We start from the raw sequence: 24900 nt of genomic DNA on the forward strand, positions 1-24900 counted from the left end.
AATCCCAGTGTGTATCAGGGAAATAAGGAAACATTGAAGAATGCAGTGACTGTCTATACTTCCCATTAGAGACAAGTGGACCTCTTTTTAATGCAGAATAGAAGGGAATTAAGTTCTATATTTATCCATTCATGCAAAACCCAAGATCTGTGTACCTGGTTTTGTTGGTTTTTCTTCTTTCTTAGCCTCGGGTACTAGAAAAAAATAATGATAGAAATTAGAAAATAGAAAGGACACTAGCAAAAAAAGCCAACAGATTATAATGACTATTCTCCTTTGCTTATATAATTTTTAACTAAACTGTGCTGGCAGAGTGAAAACATATTAATGTAGGAGACAGAATAATAAAGACAAACAAAAAAATAAAACAAAATCTCATACCCTGCATGATTTTTTGTAATTTCCTAGTGCAGGTGGTCTTTGGGCTGAAATTTAAGTCAGAGGAAACTGGTTGGGAGAGAAACTGAGCAGAAAGAAAGTGAGGATTTTGGTAGTGACATTCACCATTTTTATGAATGCCATTGGACACTAAAATAGTTTATGTCTTTATTTGTGTGTTCTGATGAAACATAAAACTTACTATTCATTCTAGATTCAGCACAGGTGAAAGGCTTTGGTAAGTGACTAACGTCATTACCTGAGGCACTGAAACAACTTATTCTATATCATTCCGGAGAATAGAATCGGGACTAGTGGCTTAAAGTCATATCAACACAGATTTTGGTTCAATATAAGGATGATTTTTGAACAATTATAATTGTCTAAACAAGTAGAGTGGATTGCTTCATGGAGAAGTAAATTTCTCATCACTACAAGTGCCTCAGCATACAACCTACTTGGTCTATTGGGAATGGAATAAAGATCCATTTATCTATCCTTTATCTTTCTTTTGGGGATAGATTCTGATTTCTCTATAGATCTGGACATTTACCAAGAATACTCAATGTTAGGGACAGCTCGGTGGTACAGTGGATTAAGCACTGGCCCTGGATTCAGGAAAACTTGAGGTTAAATATGGCTTCAGACACTTGACACTTACTAGCTGTATGACTCTGGGCAAGTCACTTTACCTTAATTGCCCCGCAAAAAAAAGGAAAAAAAAGAATGCTCAATGGTGTAAAATATAAAAATGATTAACTAATGGTTCCAATGAGCAATCACTAAGCCCCTTTTGTATGCTAGTCATGATGCTAGGTGCTGGTGATACAAATTTAAAAAAAAAAAGAAATAGTCTCGGCTCTCTAGAAGATATTATGTTGCATGGTTTGATCAAAGTGAAAAATAAAGATTTTTTCAGGCTAAAATTATATAACACAGAATGTAGATTTATTCTCATGAAAAAGTTCTGAGCAGACAAAAGCATTTCTAAAATTCCTTAAAAATAACTACAGATTAAGTTTTTAATTGGTATACATACTGTATGCTTTAGTCTTGTCTGGAGCAGCTAGGAAGCAAATTGAAAATGCATGTTAGTATATTTATTTTAGTTCGTTTATTCTTTCTACCTTAATATGACATAGAATAGCAAATAGGAGTTTCAAAGGATACAAAAATTAGGCTACAAAAACATTCAATTTTGGTAAATGGTAACCATCTACCTGTGGCAACTAAAACATTAGTTGAGGCAAATAAATATTTAGGTGGCAACTATGTAATGAAATGGAACTGCCACTTTATTGAAATTATATGGAGCATAAGGCAACTGATTAAAGCCATAACTTATGACCAGGGAGTATGGTGTGAGAATTTAAAAAGATAAGGAAGTATTTTTTTTTAATCTCCAGATGAGGGTTTTACAACCAATTGAGCTTTTATCACTCTTCTTAATTATTTTTTTCTTTTCATTTCTTTGTTTGCTTGCTTTTTGGTGTTGCTAAACCCAAGGTGGCATTGAGGAGGTTCTTAGAAGCACTGGAGAAAAACAAAATTAAACCTGGCCTTATTTCATGTCAAGGAACCATAGGAGATTACTCATTGAACTATGGGATTCAGATGATACATATATTGCTCTTGATATTGATAAATCCCTATAGCCATAAGATTCTCTTTGTCACATTTGTGAGCCCTAGATGAAGAAGGGAGAAAAAGGAAATAATGAAGAATGCAAAGACTGGCTCAAACTCCATCAGAGGGAAGGGAACCTATTTTAGCCTGAGAATAAAAGGAAGCTGGGTTCAGTATCAATCCATTCATGCAAGATTAAAAAAAAAATGTATACCTGGTTTGGCTGTTTTTTCTTCTTTCTGTGCACCTGGTTTTGCTGGTTTTTCTTCTTTCTGTGTAGCTGGTTTTATGGGCTTTTCTTCTTTCTGTGCACCTGGTTTTGCTGGTTTTTCTTCTTTCTGTATACCCAGTTTGGCTGGTTTTTCTTCTTTCTGTGTAGCTGGCTTTATGGGCTTTTCTTCTTTCTGTGTAGCTGGTTTGGCTGGTTTTTCTTCTTTCTGTGTAGCTGGTTTGGCTGGTTTTTCTTCTTTCTTAGCATGGGCTTCTAGGGAAAAAAATCAACCAATCAGATGCAGCATAGGTGAAAATTTTTGATAAGTGACTACATGATTATCTGAAACACTAAAACTGACATATTCAGTGTAGTTTCCATGGGTAGAATTGAGACAAATAGATGGAAGTCCTAGGGAAGCCAATTTTGGCTCAATATGAGGATGAGGTTTGAACAATTAAAGTTGTCTGAAAATAGAATGTGTTGCTTCATGGGCAAATTAATTTTTCATCACTGAAAGTGTCTGAGCATAGACTGGATGAACTCTTGGGATCCTTTAAAAGGGATTTGTGTGTTACAGTTCTTTGGGGACAGACTCTGTTCCTCCTGTGGGTCTAGACTCTCACTGAGAATACTTAGTACTTTAAAATATTAAAAATAATTAACTAATGTACCCAACAGGCAATTATTAATTTTTTTTTGTATCTATGTCACTCTGGTAGGTTAAATTTTATATCAAGGATTTTGGTAGATGGTAACCATCTACCTGTGGCAACTAAAACATTAGTTGAGGCAAATAAATATTTAGGTGGCAACTATGTAATGAAATGGAACTGTCACTTTATTGAAATTATATGGAGCATAAGGCAACTGATTAAAGCCATAACTTATGACCAGGGAGTATGGTGTGAGAATTTAAAAAGATAAGGAAGTAATTTTTTTTAATCTCCAGATGAGGTAGGAAAAATTAAATAGTTGGATGGTTTTACAAAATTTGAAAATATATAGGAAATTTTTTCATCTTAAAAAATTAAAATACCATGATATAAAATCATTCTCTTGTAAAAAGTTATGATGATAGCATTAATATAATTTCTGAAAAATAACTAAATCTTAAATTTTTAATTGGCATATATACTGTCCATTTAAGTCTTTTCTAGAGCAGCTAAGAAGTAAATTGAATAATGGTATATTTATTTTAGTTCATTTAATATTTCTGTTCAAATATGGCATAGTATGATAAGAAGTTAAAATACTATAGAATTTAGGTTACACAATGCCAGGAAATGCCCCATTGAGCTATGGAACCCAAATAATAAATTTGTTGCTTTTGATATATGTAAATCCCTAAACCTATTAAATTCTGCCAAATCTGTAAGTACAAGGCATTGGAAGGAGAGAGAACAATAAAGACTGAAAAGACTTTCTGAGTTTCCCATTTAAAGGAAATAGCTCCAGAATGGAGGAAAGTAGAATTCTATATCTACCTATTCATGTGCAAACAACAACCAAAAATATGTAACTGGTTTTGTTACTTTTTTTCCCTTTTTTCTTAGTTGGGGGTTCTAAGAAAAAATAAAGTATCAAAATTAGTTGAAAAGTGGGAGCTAAAAGATATATCAGCAAATTCTGATTGGCATTCTGCTTTTTAACTAGCATAGCATTGCATAGCATAGTATAGGATGTCATAGGAAGTGGGGGGGAGGTTCTGGTCTTTAGGAGAAGGTCTAATAAAACTCACCCCCAAAGTAAGCACATCATGCATATTTTACCTGTAATTTATGTTGTTTTAACTTCTAAATCATGATTAAAATGTTTGGGAGTGATATCTCAGTGAGAGAATTGCAGTTTGAATGGGAAGGACAAACAGCACTCCCAGATTAGAAAAGTTTGGGTGAGAACTGAGGCAAAAGTTTGTCTGGAAGGTGGTGTAGGGATTTTGGTCAACTGTAGAAACCAGGTCAGAGACTCAGCTGGGATAAGAAACAACATTTGTTGGACTTCTAATTCATCTGGCTACTGTACTTGGTGGTATGGAAAATTCTATTCTGATAAACATGTGAGTCAAAAAAGCCACAGTAAAACAAAATTCATTTTTCTGGTAAAGGATCTGGCTGCAAACACAATGAGGAATAGTTAGTTTCAAAATTCAGGATATTCAACATTTGTCTCCCCTCAAAAATCAACCAGACTCCAAAACAGCAGAAAACAGGAATTTTTTTTCTGATACAAATATATTAATTTTTCTTTTTAAATAAAAAGATTTAAAATCAAATGGGGATTTGACTAAAGAAAAAATATCTTCAAAATACTTTTGGAAAATAACACAAAAAGCCAATAGGAAAAAATCCAATTGATTTTGTAATTTTCTTCAGTAATTTTTGGGAGTCTTAATGCACGTTAGTTTGGGCTAATATAAGAAAAGTGACAACTTTACCCATATTAATTTACTTATTCAGTGCCATGCCAATCCAACTATCAAAAATATTTTACAGAGCTAGAAAAAAACAATAACAAAATTCATATGGAAGAACAAAAGTTCAATAATATAAAGGGAATTAATGAAAAATAAATACAAAGGAAGGTTGACTAGCTGTACCAGATCTAAAACTATATTATAAAGCAGCAATCATCAAAACAATTTGCCTTTAAGAGAGAGGAGGATCAGTGGAATTGGTTAGGCACACAAAACACAGTGGTAAATGAATATAGCAATCTCTTATTTGATAAACCCAAAGACTCTAGCTTCCAGGATAAGAACTCACTATTTGACAAAAACTATTGGGAAAACTGGAAAATAGTATGGCAGAAACTAGGCATAGACCAACATCTTACGCCATACACCAAAGTAAAGGCAAAATGGGTACAAGATCTAGATGTAAAGGGTTATACCATAGGCAAATTAGAAAAGTAAGGAATAGTTTTCTTGTCATAACCATGGAGAAGGGAAGAATTTACAACCAAAGATGAGACAGAGAACATTATGAAATGCAAAGTGGATAATTTTTACTACATTCAATTAAAAAGTTTTTGCACAAACAAAACCAATGCAAACAAGATTAGAAAGAAAGCAGAAAGCTGAGACACATTTTTACAGTATTTCTGATAAAATCCTCTAAAATATATAGAGAACTAAATTAAATATACAAGAACACAAGTCATTCCCCAATTGAGAAATGCTCAAAGGATATGAATAGGCAGTTTTCAGATGATGAAATTAAAACTATCTATAGCCATATGGAAAAAAAATGTTCTCAATCACTACTGAGTGGAGAAATGCAAATTAAAACTACTCTGACATACCACCTCACACCTTTCCAATTGGCTAATATGACAAAAAAGGAAAATGTTAGATGTTGGAGAAGATGTGAGGAAATTGGAACAGTAATGCACTTTTGGTGGAACTATGAACTGATCTAAACATTCTGGAGAGCAAATTGGAACCATGACCAAAAGTAAAATGTGTATACCCTTTGACCTAGCAATACCACTAGTAGGTCTATATCCCAAAGAGATCATAAAAAAGGGAAAAGGACCCACGCATACAAAAATATTCATATCTGCTCTTTTTGTGATAGCAAAGAATTGGAAACTGAGGAGATGCCCATCAATTAGGGAATGACTAAACAAGTTGTGGTATATGAATATAATAAAATACTATTGTGCTCTAAGAAATGATAAGCAGATGGATTTCAGAAAAACCTGGACTTACATGAAGTGACACAGTGAAATGAGCAGAACCAAGAGAACATTGTAAACAGTACTGTGATGATCAACTGTGATAGACTTAACTCTTCTCAGCAATACAATGATCTAAGATAATGCCAAAAGACGTATGGTGGAAAATGCTCTCCACACTCAGAAAAAGAACTGTGGAGTCTGAATGGAGACTTAAGCATACTATTTTCACTGTTGTTGCTTTTTTGTTATCATTCTTGTTTTGGTAAAATGGGGAGCTAAACCAAACTTTCAAGTGCAAAATTAATCTGAACTTGACCTGACCAGATTTATATATGTTCCCTGCTTGAAAGGAAATGGAATGGGAGGGGAAGTAGAGAGATAGCTTTTGACAAGATAAAGGGATATGCTTATCAATACCACCTTTTAAAGCACTTGATTTTTAGCAAAGGGCATTAAATACTTATATTTGTCATAATTATAATTTTAACCTTCTTATGATAAGCCGCCTTAAAGTAAGTATATGAGATATGTTTCTTTTCTTAACCAATAAAATTAAGAGGGGTAAATTTAAATGACATTTTAAAAAGAGAATTAAAGTAAAACAATTAAAAAACAAAAAACAAGAACAAATACAAAAAAGAGAGGTTAAATTTTCAGAATCACGATAATAAAATAAAAGTCTATCACACACAGAAAAGACTATCCTTGCTATCTATACTAAGGATATGGTGTGGCATTCTTTGGCCAAAAGCAATATACCTATGACCTGTAAATATTTATTGTTTAGAGATAATTATAGGTCAAACCATTGCTTATCTATTAGAACATTGAATTATCTTCTTTATCATCACATATTCCTTATGGGGCACTGATGTAGAACTGGATGGAATCTTTGAGGTCATATAATTCAGCTCTCTAATTTTACAAATAAGTAACTTATCCAAGGTCACACAGGTAGTGATAGTCAGGGTTTTTGACCCTTCCAATTCTAGAACCAATACATTTCTCACCACTCTGAGATACCCTCAATCTTCAGTTAATATCAGGTATGGAAAGATATGTGCAAATATTAAAATGCTATGTAAATGAGAGTGATTCTCCTTTTCTTTGTCTTATACCTCCCCCTTTCCCTTTTCCACTTCCTCATCCTCATCATCAATATAATAATGATAAATATTGAGCTGAATTGGTTTTGAAACTAATATGGAAAACCTAGCATGATTTTTATCCAAGCTTATCATCCTTTTTTTAAAAAAAATCAGTTCATTCAGTTCCTTATAGAGTTTTTGCCTCAGGATTCTCTTTAAGTCAAAAAGGCAGATTAATCAGCCATGTTTTCAAGATCAGTGAGCTTTTTTCAGCAAGAGCATATCTATAGTTTCAAAATCCCTGGAGACTAGAAAGTAGCTTTGTAGCAGACTAACCTTTTAGCCAGAAAAACCTGTTTGATGTGTACCTTATAATCTAACTTGACTTGGAGATTAATATCTGAAGTCTATGCTATAGATATCTCTAATAGCTATATCTCCCAGGGCAATCTAAGAGAATACCATGAACTCCATGCAATGCTTATTTCAGTCTCCCATTCTTCTTAATCAAAGTCTTTCCATATGTCTAAGAGCCCTTACATTTTGGTTAAATATATGGAGACATTCTCAAATATTTAAAAGAGAGGGGTTAATTTTTTAAAACTAGTATAAACATATTTATACCCAGAACATCAACCTCTCATCCTACCTAAAGACACAGTAGCATGCTACTCACATCTTGTGGAAGTTTGCATAAAATATTTTGCTTTCTAATTTTCCTGAGACTAAAATAATGAAATAATGCCTTAGACCTGATTACCAACCCTCTTTTCCTCCATCCAATGTCTTTTTTTTATTTTGTATGTAACAAATTCCAAATAAAATGAACACTTCTATAGAAAGTAGAAGCAAAATTGAAGATCATATATGACACTTTGAAGATTCATTATTTCCAGTTTGTGTTTCATTTTTAAGTATATAGTAAATTCACAGTGTAACTTTCCTAGCTGTCCTGCTTAGTTTTGTATCCTTTTGAATTTCCTTCTGTGTTCCTCTGTGCAGTTTTAAAAATGTTTCCATGACTCACTTTTCCTTTTTTTTTTCTTTTGGCAATCCTCTCACTAACCCTATTGTCCTTATCCTTATGCCCCCTGCCCAAGAAAGAAACAATGTATCCCTCCTAATACATATGTAAAATCAAGCAGAACAAATTCCCATACTGGCCATGTCCAGAAATATATGTGTCATTCTGTACCTTGAGTTCATCACATTTCTATCAGGAAGCAGGTACCATGCTTCATCACTAGTCCTTTGGAATCATGGTTGGTCACTGTGAAATATGTTCTTTTAAAAAGCATTCTTTTTGATGGGAATGAAAATCCAACTCTATAAAACTGATTTATTTTATCTTTCAGGATTTAGAAAGATTTTTATGACAGTTAATAAAAATGTATTAAATGCTTATGATGTTCCCAAATCCCATGATAAATACTGGGGATACAAAAAAAAGATAGTCTCTGTCCTTAAGGAACTTATCATCTAATGGGAGAAGAAAGCACACAGAAGGAAAGCAGTAGGTATAGAAAGATGTTTGGTATGGAGGCATAATAATGAAATCCAGAGGAATGTAGCTTGTTGGGAAATGGAGAGATGGCCAAAATGGGATTCCTCCTTAAATAGAAGTTCTGGGAAGAATTGTCAAACTAGGGGGAGGGATGGAACTCAGGAGTAGGGGGTATTAACTAGGCTTTAGTTCCATGGCTGACATGATCTTGAAGAATGTGGAAGTGACTATCATCATTACCTGAGGCATTAAAACTACTTATTCTGTACAACTGTAGGAGACAGAATTGGGACCAATGGTTGGAAGTCAGAGAGAGGCCAATTTTAGCTCAATACAAGGGTGATTTTTGAACAATTAGAGTTGTCTGAAAACAGAATGCATTGCTTCATGGGGAAGTGAATTTCTCATTACTGAAAGCATCTAGGCATGACCTGGATGATTTCCTGGAGATGTTAAAAAGGGGATTCATGTGTAATAGTCCTTTGGGGTCAGAATCTGTTCCCTGTATATACCTAGAATTTCACTGAGAATTATGGATTTTTTTAGTTTTTAAGTATCTTCCTAGCCAAACTTCATGACATCATTATTTGAACTGAAAGATTTGTGTGAGCCTGTGTAATTTGGGAACTGGATGAACTGTAGAGAGAGAGAACAGGGGTAGTGGTGGTAATAACTTCAGTGAGATGTTGGAGAACCAACTGTGAACTGTGGAGGTCTAAAGTGATGGGCCAGCTTTAGCCACAGTAGTGGTGGCAGTAGCACCAAGTGAGGAGTAGATGGGAAGATGGCAGTGGTGATCAGGAGAAAAGAAACTACTCCTTTTCATGAAAAGCTCACCCATCTCCGCCTTTGAGATTATGATCCTGAAGAAGTACTCCAGTGGAGAAAGGTGATAAACTAAACTTTCTCTTTTTCTGAAAAGCTTAGTATGATGAAAGCAATGAGATATTTTTGTTTCCACCTTTCAAATGACCTGTTAGTTTTACTATTTGTTCTTTTGTTATGCCCTAATTATTTTATTGGGGCAACCAGGTGGTACAGTAGATAGAGTGTTGGGCCTGGAGTCTGGAAGACTCACCTTCCTGAGTTCAAATCTGGCCTCAGACACTTAATAGCTGTGTGACCCTAAGTAAATTGCTTAACCCTGTTTGCCTCAGTTCCCTCATCTGTAAAATGACCTGGAGAATGAAATAGAAAACCATGCTGGTATCTTTGCCAAGGAAACCAAAATGCAGTCACAAAGAGTCAGATACGACTGAACAACAATGAGAATTTTTTTTAATCATTTTGATCCTATTTTCTCTTCATAGAAACCATATCTGGTCAACCCAAACATTTGTATTTCCTTGTCTCTATATTGTTTGGAGTCAGAGAGAGTAACTGGGGGAAAAGGGACTCTGATTGTTTTTAAATTCAACACAGTAAAGTGGCTAGCAAGTTTTTTTCTTAGTTTAAATCTAAGATTCCAGTGTCTGGTCAATGGTTAAGAGAGAAAAGTCTCTTTTCTAACATGGGAGTGAAACAAACTTATATTGATTGATTTTACATTTTTGTCAGAGAACTTTTGCAAAAAAAGAGACCAGGGTTTCCAAGTGCCTCCCTTTCACTAAGGGAGACAGTATTTCATTGTGATGGTAATCTTGGTAGGACACAGTGCCCAGGAAGTTAAGACAAAATTCCGCTAGGACACCACCTGCCCCCAGTAGAAAATGAATGGAGGAGTGCAGATGATAGGAAGGGGAAGGAGCTACAAAGAAGGCCCCACCCAAAGTCAGAACTCCAGGTGAAAGTAGACATGATCAAAGAGGATTTTGTTGTCATTCCCTTACTGACTGGGAGTAAAATGCATCTCCTTTACTCTCCATTGTCATAGGTAAAGGTTACACATACATTAGGCAAGGTGTTGGATTACATAGCCTGTTTGGACCTCAGTTTCCTCATCTATAAAATGGAGAGGATGATTTTACCTATCTGGGAGTTGGTGGAAAGATCAAATGCTGTGATCTATATATACCAACTTGCAAAGTTTAAAGTCTTCAACTTAAGTCCTATCACTTGACTGAAATTTCATGTATTTTTTTTTCTAAATTAGCCTTTTCTCAGCACTTGCCCTACTTACAATCTCTTCAGCTTTTAAAACTTTCATCTTCTTGGCCTGGATAATCTCTCCTCCCTGAATTTTCCTGTCACTATCCCAATTTTTCTCCTGCCTGTCTGACCATTCCTTTCTACTCTTATATTGAATAATCACCCTAAGAATGAGAATATCCCTCCTCAAAAGAAGGCTGATCCTGGTCAACCTAGTTGCTAGTGCTTCTCCCCATCCCCAAGAAATAATGTCATATCTACTTTGTCTATATTTTTTGCTTTCTATTCTGAGTATATGTCCTGTGTTCCTTGGGATTCCAACTCAGAAGGCTGCTATTATTTGCTGCAATGAAGGGAAATAGAGAGCTCACGGTTCTTTTGACCTCATCTTAGAGTAGAAATCTTCAGCCACATGTCTTACTCTTTTGACCCAGAATATGATTAAATGATTTGGCTTAAGTGTATATGAAGCACTTAATAGTGATTAATTTTGGTAAGAGAGGCTTTTCTTTCTACTCCTTATAAGGCAAACTGAATTTATACAATTCCAGTGGGAATTATGCCCTCTTAACCCCCTCTCCCCCTGAAGCTCTTACTGGTTTGAAAAAAATTATAATGCATTATTTTATAGATTTGAAGTCAATATGCAGAGTCACACAAGAAATACAAATGAGTATCTGATCTAAAAGCATTGAAATGCATTTTACTTTAACTGAACTACAGGATTGCACATAAAGGGTAATATAGAAGCTCTAGAAGAAGATAAAAAAAAACAGAGGAGGTAGAGAAAAGGTAATTGATGAAAGGCATTTTAAAGAATGGGGATGAGACAAAAAGAGTATGTGTAAATAGGAAATGGAGACCTATGATGGTAGAAACCACATAATGATAAAAAAAAGAATTCAAAGCTATATAAATCAGAAAGCTGATGCCTCTCTAATAGAAATGAATTTTGGCAGAAGTATTTGAAAGCATTTATTTTTCTTTTTAATTCCAAGGAGCCAGGCTTCCTCTGCTCTATGTAATAAAGCTTTCCCTGGTGAAATTGCCTTCCCGCACTGAAAAATCTTAATTCAAATCTCATTATCAGCACCTTCCTCAATTAGTTTTTCGATTGGGCTAAAAGGAAAAATAAAGATTCTCAGTGGAAAAAAAACAACCTACACATATGTATGGGTGGGATTTAAGAAGCATCTGTGGTAGTCAATAGTTAAAATAAGGGAAGTCTGTGTCAGGAAAGTCTTCAACTATGAGAATTTTCATTTGTGCTTCTGGACCAGGAGGACCATTGAAACTGGTAGAAGGCACATTAGCAAGATAATTCTTCTACCTATTATCTCTGTCTCTGAATCAATCTTTGTCTATTTCTCTTGGTGTATCTCTTTTCTCTGCATGTGTTTGCGGCTCTTTCTGCTTCCACCCAGCCTTGCATTGCCCCAGCCTCATCTCAACACCTCCCCCCGCCCCCCAACCATGCTACCAACCTTCACCACATAAAATTGACTCAGCTTATATTTTGCTTTGCATTCATGGAATAAACATCACTTTTAGATTTCTACCATCTGAGAAGGATTATCTGTCACTGATTCAAGGACTACCAATGTAAAGGTGGGTGATTGATTAGGTTTGTCAAAGGAAGGTTTCCCCAATCCCCTACCCCATACAAGATAAATTGAATCAGGAAAAATCCCAGTGGTAATTGTGCTCTCTTTTACCAGAAGTCTTTTACTAGAAAACCAGTTAGCTCTCTAATTCACATGGTGAATCTGAAAATGTTCTCCCTTCGCCTTCCCCCTACTCCCACCCAAAGACAATTGCTCTTACCCTGATAGGCCAAATAGCTGACAAATTTATGATTCTCTCTCAAGCTTTAACCTTTGTTAAAAGCACTCAATCTAGGATTCTACACCCTTTCTGTTTTTTGTTTTTTGGTTTTTTGATACTGTGTTTCCCTATCTCAACAAGGATGGCAGTGTAGTAGTAGTCACACATAGGCCTGATTCCAGCACTGATTGGAACAGAAGCTTGGCTTCTTCCTTTGCCAACCTGGGCTGGTTTACCCCTCCTTAGGCAGCCGGGTGGTCCCCAGCTCCCAGAGGCATACCATATTGACACTAGATAGTGTGACAGCCAAGGACTTTAGTCCTGTTGTTGCAGCTCAGTACTCCTACATTCAAGTGCTCCACCAGCCTCAGGCAGCAGGGGTTACAGACATGAAACATAACTCCTGGCTTTTTTCTACTTGCTAATTCACTAAGTGATATTGGAAAAGTCATTTAAACTCATTAGGGATCAGTTCCCTAATATTCATACACATATAAATATAATGCACATGTGTACATATATGTAATATGTAAACACAATGAAAATAATATGCATACTGTTTTGTATTGTTTATAAATGACATTATGCATTTTTATATACAACATACATATTTTAGATACATACATAATACGTTATTAAATACATATGATATATTATTATGCATATTACATATTTATCTTGAAACATGTACATTGTATGCCTATATAATATTGATTATATTAATAAAACAACACATGTACATGTATATGTGTGTACACACATGCATGTTTATATACATATGCTACACTAAATGTATGTTAGGATGTTCCTATTATTTAACTTGCATAGGGAACACTCTTAGTGAGAAAATTTCTTCTACCAATGCAGATCAATACTTGCTCTGCGATTATAATCTTAGAGAGTTACTTGGTGCCCTGAGAGTCAGTGGGATTGGCCCAAGGTCATTCAGTCAGTATGTGTTGGAGACAGGACCCAAATCCAGCTTTTCCTCATTCTGAAGCCAACTTTCCATCTCCTCTACCACTGTTGCCTCTATATTATAAATATCTAACATGTATCACATAATAAAAACATAACAAGAGACATAATGACAGTGGATAGAGCTGACTCTGAAGTCTGGCTCTGACATACATTAGCTCTGTCACAATAATAAATTCAATTTCCCCCTCACTTCTAAGGCAAATCTTGACAATTATGAAATATAGTGGAATTAATAATCTGTATTGGTGGAGAGAGATTCAATACCAGAAAGTCCTCATCCTGATGATATTACAGTTCCTGAAGAGGTAAAAATCCTCTCAAAAAAAAGCCCATAATAATTTTTAATTGAACTAAATTCATCTATGAAGTAAGGGAATTGATTAAATGAACTCTATGTTCCCTTCTAGCTCTAGATGATAAAATCATGACATCATTAGTCACATTCAGGTTTGGTTTTCTGAACATTATATTTCCCTTTTCAAATATTTGTCACAACCACGTGATCTTTTTTGTAATGACCAAATTGTTATAGAGAAGGGAGAGTTTTACATTTTCTGAGGGGGTGGGGCAATGAGGGTTAAGTGACTAGCCCAGGGTCACACAGTGAGTAAGTATCAAGTGTTTGAAACCTCATTTGAACTCAGGTCCTTCTGAATCCAGGGCCAGTACTTTATCCACTGCACCACCTAGCTGCCCCATGTTGTTATAGATTTTTGAGGCCCTCTTTTTTATGATAACAATATGCTTTTTTTTTTTTGGAGTGAAGGCACTGGACTTTTAGACTTATCTGTTATTACATGAAAGTAAAATCCTAGAATTTAGCTACTTATGGACTTTCTCTTGATTAAATTGAAAATAGGCTGATCCCCATCAGCATGATCATTATGCTAAAAGTCTTCATGCTCATCCCACTTTTCCTTTAGATCTTAAGTTTCCCCAGGCCCTAAATCCTATTACCAATCATAGTGACATATACCTGCCCTGTACAATATATATTTGCAGGTTCAGTTCCCTTTTGATTCATGTAGATGATCAGGATAATGGACAATTTGATTGGTTGGCTGCTCATATGGCTATATGACATTTCTTTCCCATAGTCAGGTACAATAAATTATTCTTCTAAGGATCTCAGAATAATATTAATACATCTTATAAAGTAATTGAAGAAAGCAGTAAAACATAAATCTAGTTAATTTCTTGGTTTTGTCTAAAAAAATAAAATAAGAGCTAATATGTAGGTCTTCTCTGAGCAGTTCTAATCCTTTAATATCAGCATTTTTTTAAAAAGTGGGTCATATTGAGATCATTTTGCCCATGGTTAAATCTGGCCTACATTTTCAAACACTCATTTTTCTCATTACAATGTAATCTGTTCCTAGGCTTTTCATCTTTATATAGCTATTCATTGTTTTTAAAATGTTACTCAATTAAACAAACACTTTAAAAGTGCTAATTTAATGGCTCTCTGCTAGGTACCAAGGGAAATTCATATATAAAACAGCATAATCCCTGAACTCAGGGATCTTATGGTCTTTTAGAGGAGATTGACAAATATAACTGTAATACTTAGCAGACAATGCATGGTGGCAACAGCCAAGAGCTGTCCACATCTGAAGCCTGTTCAGAAGAATAAGTTGGGCAAGGTTAGCATTGCACAATGGGGCACAAAAGTGCTTCAGTGTGGATATCTGTTTTCTTAAACTCATTCCTGATTTTAAATCATGTTTTTCTTTCTTTTTTTTTTCTGGATTCCATTGCTGCCACATTATTCCTTCACATCTTGGACAATAGTTTGCTGGTCATTAGCCTCTGTGTTCTCACTATCTTTTGCTATATATTCTGATAACTTCCCCCTCCTTTTCTGAAAAACCAAATTCTTGTCTGTTTTTTAGAGATTTTTTTTTCATTGGCTAACAGAGATAATCAACATATCTTTTTGATGCTATGTTTGGTGGACAGTCAAGAAGAATCCTCAGTCATCTAGACAATGCTATGGGCCTGGGAAACATAATAATATAAGAGGTATAGAAACATAACTTTATCCTAATCCTTTCTTCCTAAGTATGTGTTGCAAAGAATATCTCATTTTCATCATGCTTCCTTTTTGCTTGCTCTTCTCTCCTAATATCTCTGTGACACATTTTAGGAAGTAAGATGATAATATTAGATATGCTATAATGTGGTTTCTACCCTTCACTGAACTGAATGAATATCTGCTAAAGGAAGAAGGATTTATATCAAGGTTTTAAAATTAATAGTATTTAATCTCAACTTCTGGGGAAGATCAAGCATCCCACAAATAAAAATTGAGAAACTGGAACAACTACTTGCATCAAGGGAAAGATACATATGGGGAAAAAAAGAACTTTAAATCCATTATTCTTTGATCTATACCATGCTGCTTCAGTGAGATAATGTGTGTAAACACTTTCAAAATTTTAAAGCACTATATAAGTGTCAGTTATTTTCAAATTTCATATCTGTATAGCATTTTGCAAATTTAAAAATGCTTTCACATCCCCTGCATCATTTTACCAGTCTGTCAGTCAACCAGAATTTGTTAAGAACTTTCTTTGCACCAGGCATTTTGCTAAGGACTGGGCATAATGCAAAGAAAGAAAAAAAATATGGTTTCTACCTTCAAGGAGCTCACTTTCTAATGGGAGAGACAACATACACATAACTATTTATATACACATATGAAACATACAGTGTTGGGCAGCTAGATGGCACAGTGGATAGAGCACCATCCCTGGATTCAGGAGGACCTGAGTTCAAATCTGACCTCAGTCACTTGAAACTTGCTAGCTGTGTGACTCTGAGCAAGTCACTTAACCCTAATTGCCATATATATATATATATATATATATATATATATATATATATATATATATATATATATATATATATATATATATATATATATATATATATATATATACACACACACACACACAATGTGATGTATGTACTATTATAGTGTATATGCTATTATAGTATAAATGGAAGGTAATCTCAGAGAGAAGGCACCTGGGTTAGAGGGGCATGGAAGACTCCTTGTAGGAGACAGGATTTGAACTGAGTATTTAAGAAAGCCAGGGAAATTAGTAAATTGAAGGAGGGAAAGTATTCCAAGTCTGTGAGAAAGAAAGCCTTTGCAAGGAAACAGGAGATGGGAAATAGAATGTTATATATGAGGAAAACAAATAGGCCAGTGTAACTGGATCATAGAGTATGTGGAGGGGAATAAAGTGTAGAAATCCTGGAAAGGTAAAACGGAAGGTAGGGAGAAAGGCATTATTAATGAGATCTTAGCAAGAACAATCTAAGACACTGAAGGATTTAATGACTAGCCCAAGGTCATACAATGATTTAATCAGAGGAAATGGAAGGTTTAGATTCTATCTGGGTCTTCTATCTCCTTATCCAATGTTTTTGCAGGCTTATTTATTCTGTCTCTTGAATTGCATGATTATGAGAAGACCAATGTTCTCATAATTTGAGCCTAAACTATTTTAATTAGTTGATTACATGTAGATTTTTAATTTTCAGTAAGTTTTGAATCTTTATACCAAATGTTGGAACCAATTATAAGTTTAATAAAAATGGTACGACGTCAAAAAGCTTAGGTACCAATGTCTATGTACTCTAAATCACTATATGACTTCAAATAAAAGTTGAGATAAAGTTCTTCTTTGTAATAAAAGAATAAATATTTAATTTTGAAAATTAGAATAAATTTATATAATGGTTAAGAACCAAAGCTGTAAAGGTAATTTGAGCTACTTTTCTGAGTCTGATATGAGCCAGGTTAACTCTCTCTGTGAAAGTCAACCAGTCTATTGTGTGCTTGCTCTATTATATATTATGAATCATCAGTTGATGAAATGTAGTGACAGATTACCAATGGGCTGCATGCTATTCTAAAAATGTCTGTCATTTTAGCTAAACTTAAAATCTGATGAATACGTAAAGCCCATGACTAAGTATACCCATTAATCTATTTCAGAGAAGAGAGGGAGTGTACATTGGGACACACTGCACATTTCAGAAAAAAAGAGGGAATGGGACAATGAAATAGTGGCCAGATTTAAGAGAGATAACTAGAATATGGTATAGGTTCAGCACAAAACCCCATATCGATGACAATTTTTAACATTACCGAAGATGGTAGCAAGTTGTAAATGCTATTTTTTTTCATTTCAAAGAGACAATGACTACCATTAGAGTGACCATTGTTGTACCTGCTACCCAGATCTTTACAATGTTGCCATATCTTCCATAAAATTGCCCCTAAGAAATCCATGAGCAAAGGGTAGTTTTGTAGCATCTGCTACCTTATTATAGATCTTTTCTAGAGACAGAAGAGTTTTATTATTTGGATATTATTTTCCCTATAACATCACTCACCCTCTCTTATATGTGACTTTGAACAGGGTGGATCAGCATGATGTCATATAAAGAGCATCAGCATCTCAGTCATTAAAACCTGGGTCATAGTTCCTTTTGTACCATTTTGGTACGCCATTCTGCACCATGTAGATTTAGGTTAAGTACTATAACCTCTCTGATCTCCAATGTTCTCATTTGCAATATTGAGCTAATAAAGCTATCTCACAGGGCTATTTTATTAATAAAAATACATTTGATAAAATTACTTTGTGACTATAAAGATATATTATTTATGATTATTATAAATATTAATTTGAGTTCCTTTCTGATCATAGTGAAGACTTTGTGTTAAACCAGCTGGACTGTCTTACCAGCTTACCCTGATCTCAAGTGATCATTGCACACATTTGTAACACTGAAATTTTGGATCTGTGGCTATGGGATAGAAAAAACTTTGCAGCCTACAAAGATTGAACCCATGAGGTTAGCATAATTGTAAGTACTCTTACTGACTCTACCAGAGATAACATACCCATTGGGGAGGCCACGTAAGATAATGGCTAGTGTGTTTGGCCTAGAATTAGGATATGTGAGTCGGCTTCTGACATTTACTATGTGGGTCTAGGCAAGTAATTCTCTCTGGCTCAGTTTCCTCAACTACATAATGAGGATAATGACACCATTAGGGCCTACTTCATAAGGTTGCTTTGAGGATCAGATGAAATAATATATGTAAAACACTTTGTAAAATTTAAGATGCTCTATAAATGTTACCTATTATTGTCATCATCATCATTATCAGAGGGCAGAAATTTACTCTGTTAAACAAGGAAAGCTCAGTAAATGATGATGTGGCTGTGACCAGACCTATACACATGTTAAGGGAGGAAATAGGTATGAAAGAATACTTAGGATTTCAAAGGGAAAGTTGTTGTTCTGTAGAGAACTTGGTATTGCCAACTACTGGGGACTGAGAGATACAGACAGTAACCTCCTGACATTTAGGCAGTCAGAGCATAACACTTTTAAAATTTAATGTATAGTAGGTTTTTCACAGATGATTTATAATCTGGTAGCCCCATTATATTTATATGTAAGTATGTATGCATGCATGCATGTGTGTATGTGTGCATATATGTATATATTTGTGTATGTGTGCATATATACATACATATATGTAAATACACATATACATATATATCTATATAGAAATCTATCTATCATCTATCTAAAACTGCCTTATTTGGGGGCCAATACTTTCTCCGATTTGGTGGGTTTCATATGTTGGCTGTGAATGGAGAACTCCATTCCATTAGTCTTTGTATATTTTCTAACTTTCAAATAATTGAGGCAAATTCTAGAATTTTCCATTGCCCTTTCTGGATAGCATTATCAAGGAGGATTAATTGTTTTAACAACAGGGTATATGTTTTATTTTCTAGATGTGTTTGTTCATTTGAGACAGAGCGGTGCCTTTGATGGCAACTTCCTCATTGTACAGATGGAAAAACCGAGGCACAAAAAATGTCTGAAACAAGATTTGAATCCAAGTGTCCCTGACTCCAAGTTCAATGCTATCCACTGTACCATCTAGCTACTGTGGTTCTCAAACTTGGCAAAATATCTCTTCCCTATAGAATACACATATACATGTCTTGTACCTAATACAGGTATACGATATGTGCATATATATATGTATTGTAGGTAGATAGATAGAGATAGAGATGACAGATCTGTAAATAGATAGATAGATAGATAGATAGATAGATAGATAGATAGATAGATAGATAGATAGATAGATAGATAGAGATTATATAGGGCTTTAGATTTAAGTTAAATAGTAGGGATTTAGTAGGTGATTCCAGCTTGTTCTATTTCAATAGGGAACCAAAGCATAAAATGTAGCATTATACAATTAATGTGGGAATATACTGTGGGCCAATAATCAATTTAGTAAGCTTTCAATGACATGAATAGCAGATCTGCCAAATATTGAGCAGTTTATTCCATGTAGAATCTGGTTCCTGAAGTTGAATCAGAAATTCAGTCACAGTCTCCCAATCTGAACATGCTTTCATTGTCTTTTCTATTCGAAGGCAATTTGGTCCTTGGATTTTCAAAATGTTAATCTTTTCATTACAGAGTCATATGCAGCTGCTCCAAATGGTGAATCTTATTCACTGAAAATGATAAAGACAGTCACACATTCTTTTTAATAGGTTCCTCGCTGCCCTGAAGAACACTAAAGCTAACAGGTACATTTCAGTATTTTTCCAAAAAGGGAGAAAGATAAAGCCATCAATATTAGAACATTTCCCTATTAAAAAACTCTATGAAATTCTTTCAGAAATCTTTAAAGGAAAATATGTTATATACATTTTCTCCAATATACTAGTAAATTACCTGGAGCAATGTTAATTTTGGTAAAACTGTTAAGTAAAGTGAAATGTGTATTGGAGCTACAAGCCATGAGTTTATTTTCTTGTCTTAGTATTACCATCTCTCCCCATTATAGGCTCCCAAGTTTGTCCATCTCCTTCCTGTCCCTTTCTACTAAACCCTGATCTTAAGAAAGGATAAACTACTTATAATTTAGAAATACCTGTTAAATCTGTATGCTTCTGCCCTCATGTAGCTCAATTTTGTTACCTTACAGGTAGCAAAAACTTCACCTAAAAGAACAAATCCTAAGGATCCAATTTCAGGCATTAGTTAATTATTCCAGGGGGTGTGATATGAGAGCATTTTTGCAATCAGGATATCTTCCTGGAAACTCTGAAATAATGCTGCCTTCTCTGTTTGTTTACAAGGCCACCCTTGACTAATGACAATAATGATGATGATGAGAACTAGCATTTATATAATGCTTTTAGGTATGCAAAGTGTTTTATAAAAGTTAACTTATTTGATTCTCACATAAACTCTCCAGGGTATGTTTTATTATCACTCCCATTATATAGAGGAGGAAATTGAGGTTGAGGGATATTAAATGACTTGGCTAGGGTCATGCCACTAATGGTCCTGATTCTAAGTCTCATGCTCTGTATCCATTATGCCAACTAGTTGCCTAGAGTAGAAACAACAACACCATACACACACACACACACATACATATATGTGTTAATGCATGATAAATACAAAAATGTTTATACCTGGTTTAGGTGTCTTCTCTTCTTTTTTAGCTTCCATTCCTGGAAAAAAATATTGTTTCCTCTTTAAAATTTATAAAATAGTTGATAAATAAGTAAAAATATAGTTGCTCATATGGCCACTCTTTTCTGTAATGGTATAATCTTTAGACTTATAAACAAAGGTTGGTACCTGGTTTAGGTGTCTTCTCTTTTTTAACCTCAGGTTCTAGAGGAGAGAAAAAAATTGATATTCAAATTCTTTAAATTAACTGATAATTTACTAGATTTCATCTCTGTTTCCTATATGCTTCTCTTCTAAGTTTCATCTGTAATTAAATAATTTTGTTAATAAAAGACAGTCTTTAACAAGAGAATGGCATCTGTGTCTACTTGCTACATTACTAATAATATAAGGCATAGAAAAAAGAAACCAGGAAGATGACAACCTCACCTTTTTCTTATTCTTTTCTTTTCTTCTTTCCTTCCTTCCTTCCTTCCTTCCTTCCTTCCTTCCTTCCTTCCTTCCTTCCTTCCTTCCTTCCTTCCTTCCTTCCTTCCTTCCTTCCTTCCTTCCTCCCTCCCTCCCTCCCTCCCTCCCTCTCTCCTCTCTCTCTCTCTCTCTCTCTCTCTCTCTTTCTTTCTTTCTTTCTTTCTTTCTTTCTTCTGCAGGGCAATGAGGGTTAAGTGACTTGTGCAGGGTCACACAGCTAGTAAGTGTGTCAAGTGTCTGAGGCTGGATTTGAACTCAGTTCTTCCTGAATATAGGACCGGTGCTTTATCCACCTTGCCACCTAGCTGCCCCCTTATTCTTCTTTATATACAAAGTCACTGAATTTTATAAGGACTCAAAATAGAGCACCAACCATTGTAATATGACATCCTTTCATTGACAAAAGCTAAGCTTTTATGATTTATATAAATTTCCCAAATGAGACAATAAATAAAACTACTCAGAAGGGAGCAGTACTGTCTTGCTACTCTCGTAATTTTTCCAACTTTATCTATATAAGTCTTAGTTCTGAATTTCAACTAATAGACACTGAATTCATAGAGCACCACCTGGTGTCTCATTTTATATTTTTAAAAATCATTGAAATAAAAACAAAGATTTAGTTATACGCTATCCTCTTAGTCTCCCTAAATTTAATCCTTAGAATTATCTTTAACTTCCTTCCTTCCTGTTCTCTATCTCATTCAATCAGTGACCAAGTCCTGTTTATTCTACTTAGCTAATAGGTTTCATTTCTTGTTTGTATTCTTGGTTCCTAGCATAGAGTCTTACATATAATGTGACCCATATTTCCATATACAACATATTATTTGATATTTGTATAATAGATCACAATGATGTATCATAATAAGCAGTAATTGAGAATCAGAAGAGCTGGGTTCAAATACATTCTTTGCTATGTCTTGGCTGAGTGAGAGTGTGGCATAGTAGATCAGTTGATGGATTTGGTATCAGAAGACCTGGTTTTAATGCTGTCGTTACTTCTTACTGCCCATGTGATTTTGGATGAATCATTTTAATTTTCTAGACTTCATGTCTTTCATATATATAATTAGGGGGTGGAGTTTAATAATTTTGAAGGTCCTTTCCAGTCTTAAATCTATGATCTCATAACTAAGCAAGTAACATTACTTGGCCCCAATTTCCTCATTTGCGAGACTAGGGTAATAATATTTGTGTTGCCTGTTTCATCAGGCTATGAGTAAATCACTTTCTAACCTTAAAAATGCTAGGTATGTGAGTTATGATGATAAAAAAACTACAAATGAGAAGGAAAACTTTTCCATTTAGGTATGATAAATCTGGAAATTCAGAATCCACTAATTTATGATAACTATATAGTAATACAGAAGGGATGGATGTCCAGTATGCATGAAAGCTTTAAGCACTGGGGTCTTGCTTATGACAGATACTACATATGTGACCTTAGGCAAGTGACTAAAGTTCCCCTAGTTCGTTTTTTTTTTCATCTGTAAAATAAGGGAGGGAGTTGGATAGTTTTAAGGACTCTTCCACTTAAACTTCTATGACCCTATGAGTCTAACATATCTGTGACCTTTAACTTCCCCTTTAATTGCTTGATATGTATATTTCTTTTTAAACTTTCATCATTTAAATTTTGTCTCAATCACGTAAAAACAAAAAATTAACATTTAATTTTAATTTTGAGTTCTAAATTCCTTCCCTCCTTTCTCTCCCCTTTCCTTTATAAGGCAAGCAATTAGACATAGTTTATACATGTGCAGTCATGCATAATACTTATATTTCTTGCATAGATTCTTCTGACATTATGATATACTATAAAACTTATACTTCAAAGTCTTATAATATTATTAGTTATTTTTGCAATAGCAGACTATTTGGTCTGTTATCTGGGGCATGGGTAGGCAAGAGATTTCTCCTCCCGATTCCTCCCTTAGTCTGCTTGATTTCCTCTAACTCTACACATAACATGGAAATTCCATTTTGAAATTTTCTGTAGCCCTTGGATGAGCTTAACTTCCTAACCTTTTCAGTAGTTTATTCTATGGCCTTCTGTAAAACTGGTGAGTTAAAGGTTCTATCCCTGTACCACCTAGCTGCCCCTGATCTATCTAACAAGTAAACTATCTATACATCTATCATCAATCTATCATCTATACATCTATGCATGTATACATGTATTTCATTAATATATTATTTTGATGTAGAAAGATGGCATTAATATAAATTTTTAAAAAAAGTAAAATTATCCTTTTACTAACACAGATAGATATGCATACACACAGTTAAGGACTATGAAAAAGAAACAGGTCCTGCCTCCCATCATATGGATCTGAAATGCCTATACTTTCTAAAGTAAAGATGTGATATATCATCATCCTGATTCTAAAATCTGTTCTTGGATGAAATTCTCATGAGAGTGAGTGCTTACCAGAAGACTGCTAAAGTGGACATGAAAAGTCCAAAGAAACCAAAGGAGTCATTGTCTTAGCAGCACAGGGTGAATGCATATATTACCCGCCCCCCCTTCTCCTCATAATCCTGTCATTATTTAATCCTCAGGGTTCATTATCTTCTGTATGCATCAAATACTGTATATAGCACTTCATTTAATGCCATTCTGTCTTTACCTACTCTTTCTTTTATGCCTGCCTATTTATGTCACATTATTCATCTTTCCCCTATAGCTTTTTTACATGTAGGGAATGAATTTAAAATAAGAAAGAATAATTGGCAAGGGCTGCACACACTGTGAGTCAGGTGACAACTGTTCATGACAATACCCTGGAATATTGTTTGTCTTTGATAGGGCAGCTGAGTTGGACATATTTCTACTAATGAGCTACATGTTTTCACACTAGTTACTGGGACTCATAGGCCTTTGGAAAGGTGTACAAAAATGAATGACCCCAAAGAAAATATGATGTCTTGTCTAGCTATCCTCTTGCCAGCAAAACTCTCTTTGATCTGGAATATGTTTGTTGTTTTGAACACCAGGATTGAATTTTTTCATTCCTTGAAAATTGTGTTTTCAGATTGCTGAACAAAAGGGCACAGGCTTAAATAAGGGGGGGTAAATGGCAACCGATTCAAAGCCAGAAAAAATTATTAGGCTTTAATGCTATAATAGCCTCATCAAAAGAGGGAAGAATAGTTAAAGAAAAAAAAAGTAGAGTGACTGAAGTGGTAAAAAGGACTGGCCTTAGTCAGGTGATCTACCTTCAAGCCATGGCCCTGCTGGACTAAACACATGACTAGGCAAGATATTTAACCTTTTTGATTCTTTAGTATTCTTACTCTTGAACTGGTGATAAACTATACTGTCAAGATCTATCTTATAGGGTTGCTCTGTGGATCAAATGAGATAATACATTTGAAGTGCTTTGTAACTGTAAAGACTGACAGAAATTTAAGGTTATGAATCAGTTAAAATAGAAAAGGAAATAATTTGTGCTAAGAGATTCCATTTTATTTTATTTCTAGAAATGCTTTCTTTCAACACA

General features: G+C 34.6%; 1 protein-coding gene across 1 annotated transcript in view; it reads right to left on the minus strand.

Moving 5' to 3' along the window:
- The window catches only part of LOC122755124 (triadin-like), a 326758-nt gene that overhangs the window by 65722 nt on the left and 236136 nt on the right, over nucleotides 1-24900 (minus strand). Inside the window, exons 15-19 of the mRNA XM_044003480.1 lie at nucleotides 21095-21130; nucleotides 20926-20964; nucleotides 2219-2488; nucleotides 1418-1444; nucleotides 156-194 (exon numbers count right to left, since the gene is read on the minus strand). Coding sequence (XP_043859415.1) covers nucleotides 156-194; nucleotides 1418-1444; nucleotides 2219-2488; nucleotides 20926-20964; nucleotides 21095-21130 — 411 coding nt within the window. The remainder of the gene's footprint in view (nucleotides 1-155; nucleotides 195-1417; nucleotides 1445-2218; nucleotides 2489-20925; nucleotides 20965-21094; nucleotides 21131-24900) is intronic.

Source organism: Dromiciops gliroides, chromosome 4, assembly GCF_019393635.1.
Source record: "Dromiciops gliroides isolate mDroGli1 chromosome 4, mDroGli1.pri, whole genome shotgun sequence".
Classification (NCBI taxonomy): Eukaryota; Metazoa; Chordata; class Mammalia; order Microbiotheria; family Microbiotheriidae; genus Dromiciops; species Dromiciops gliroides.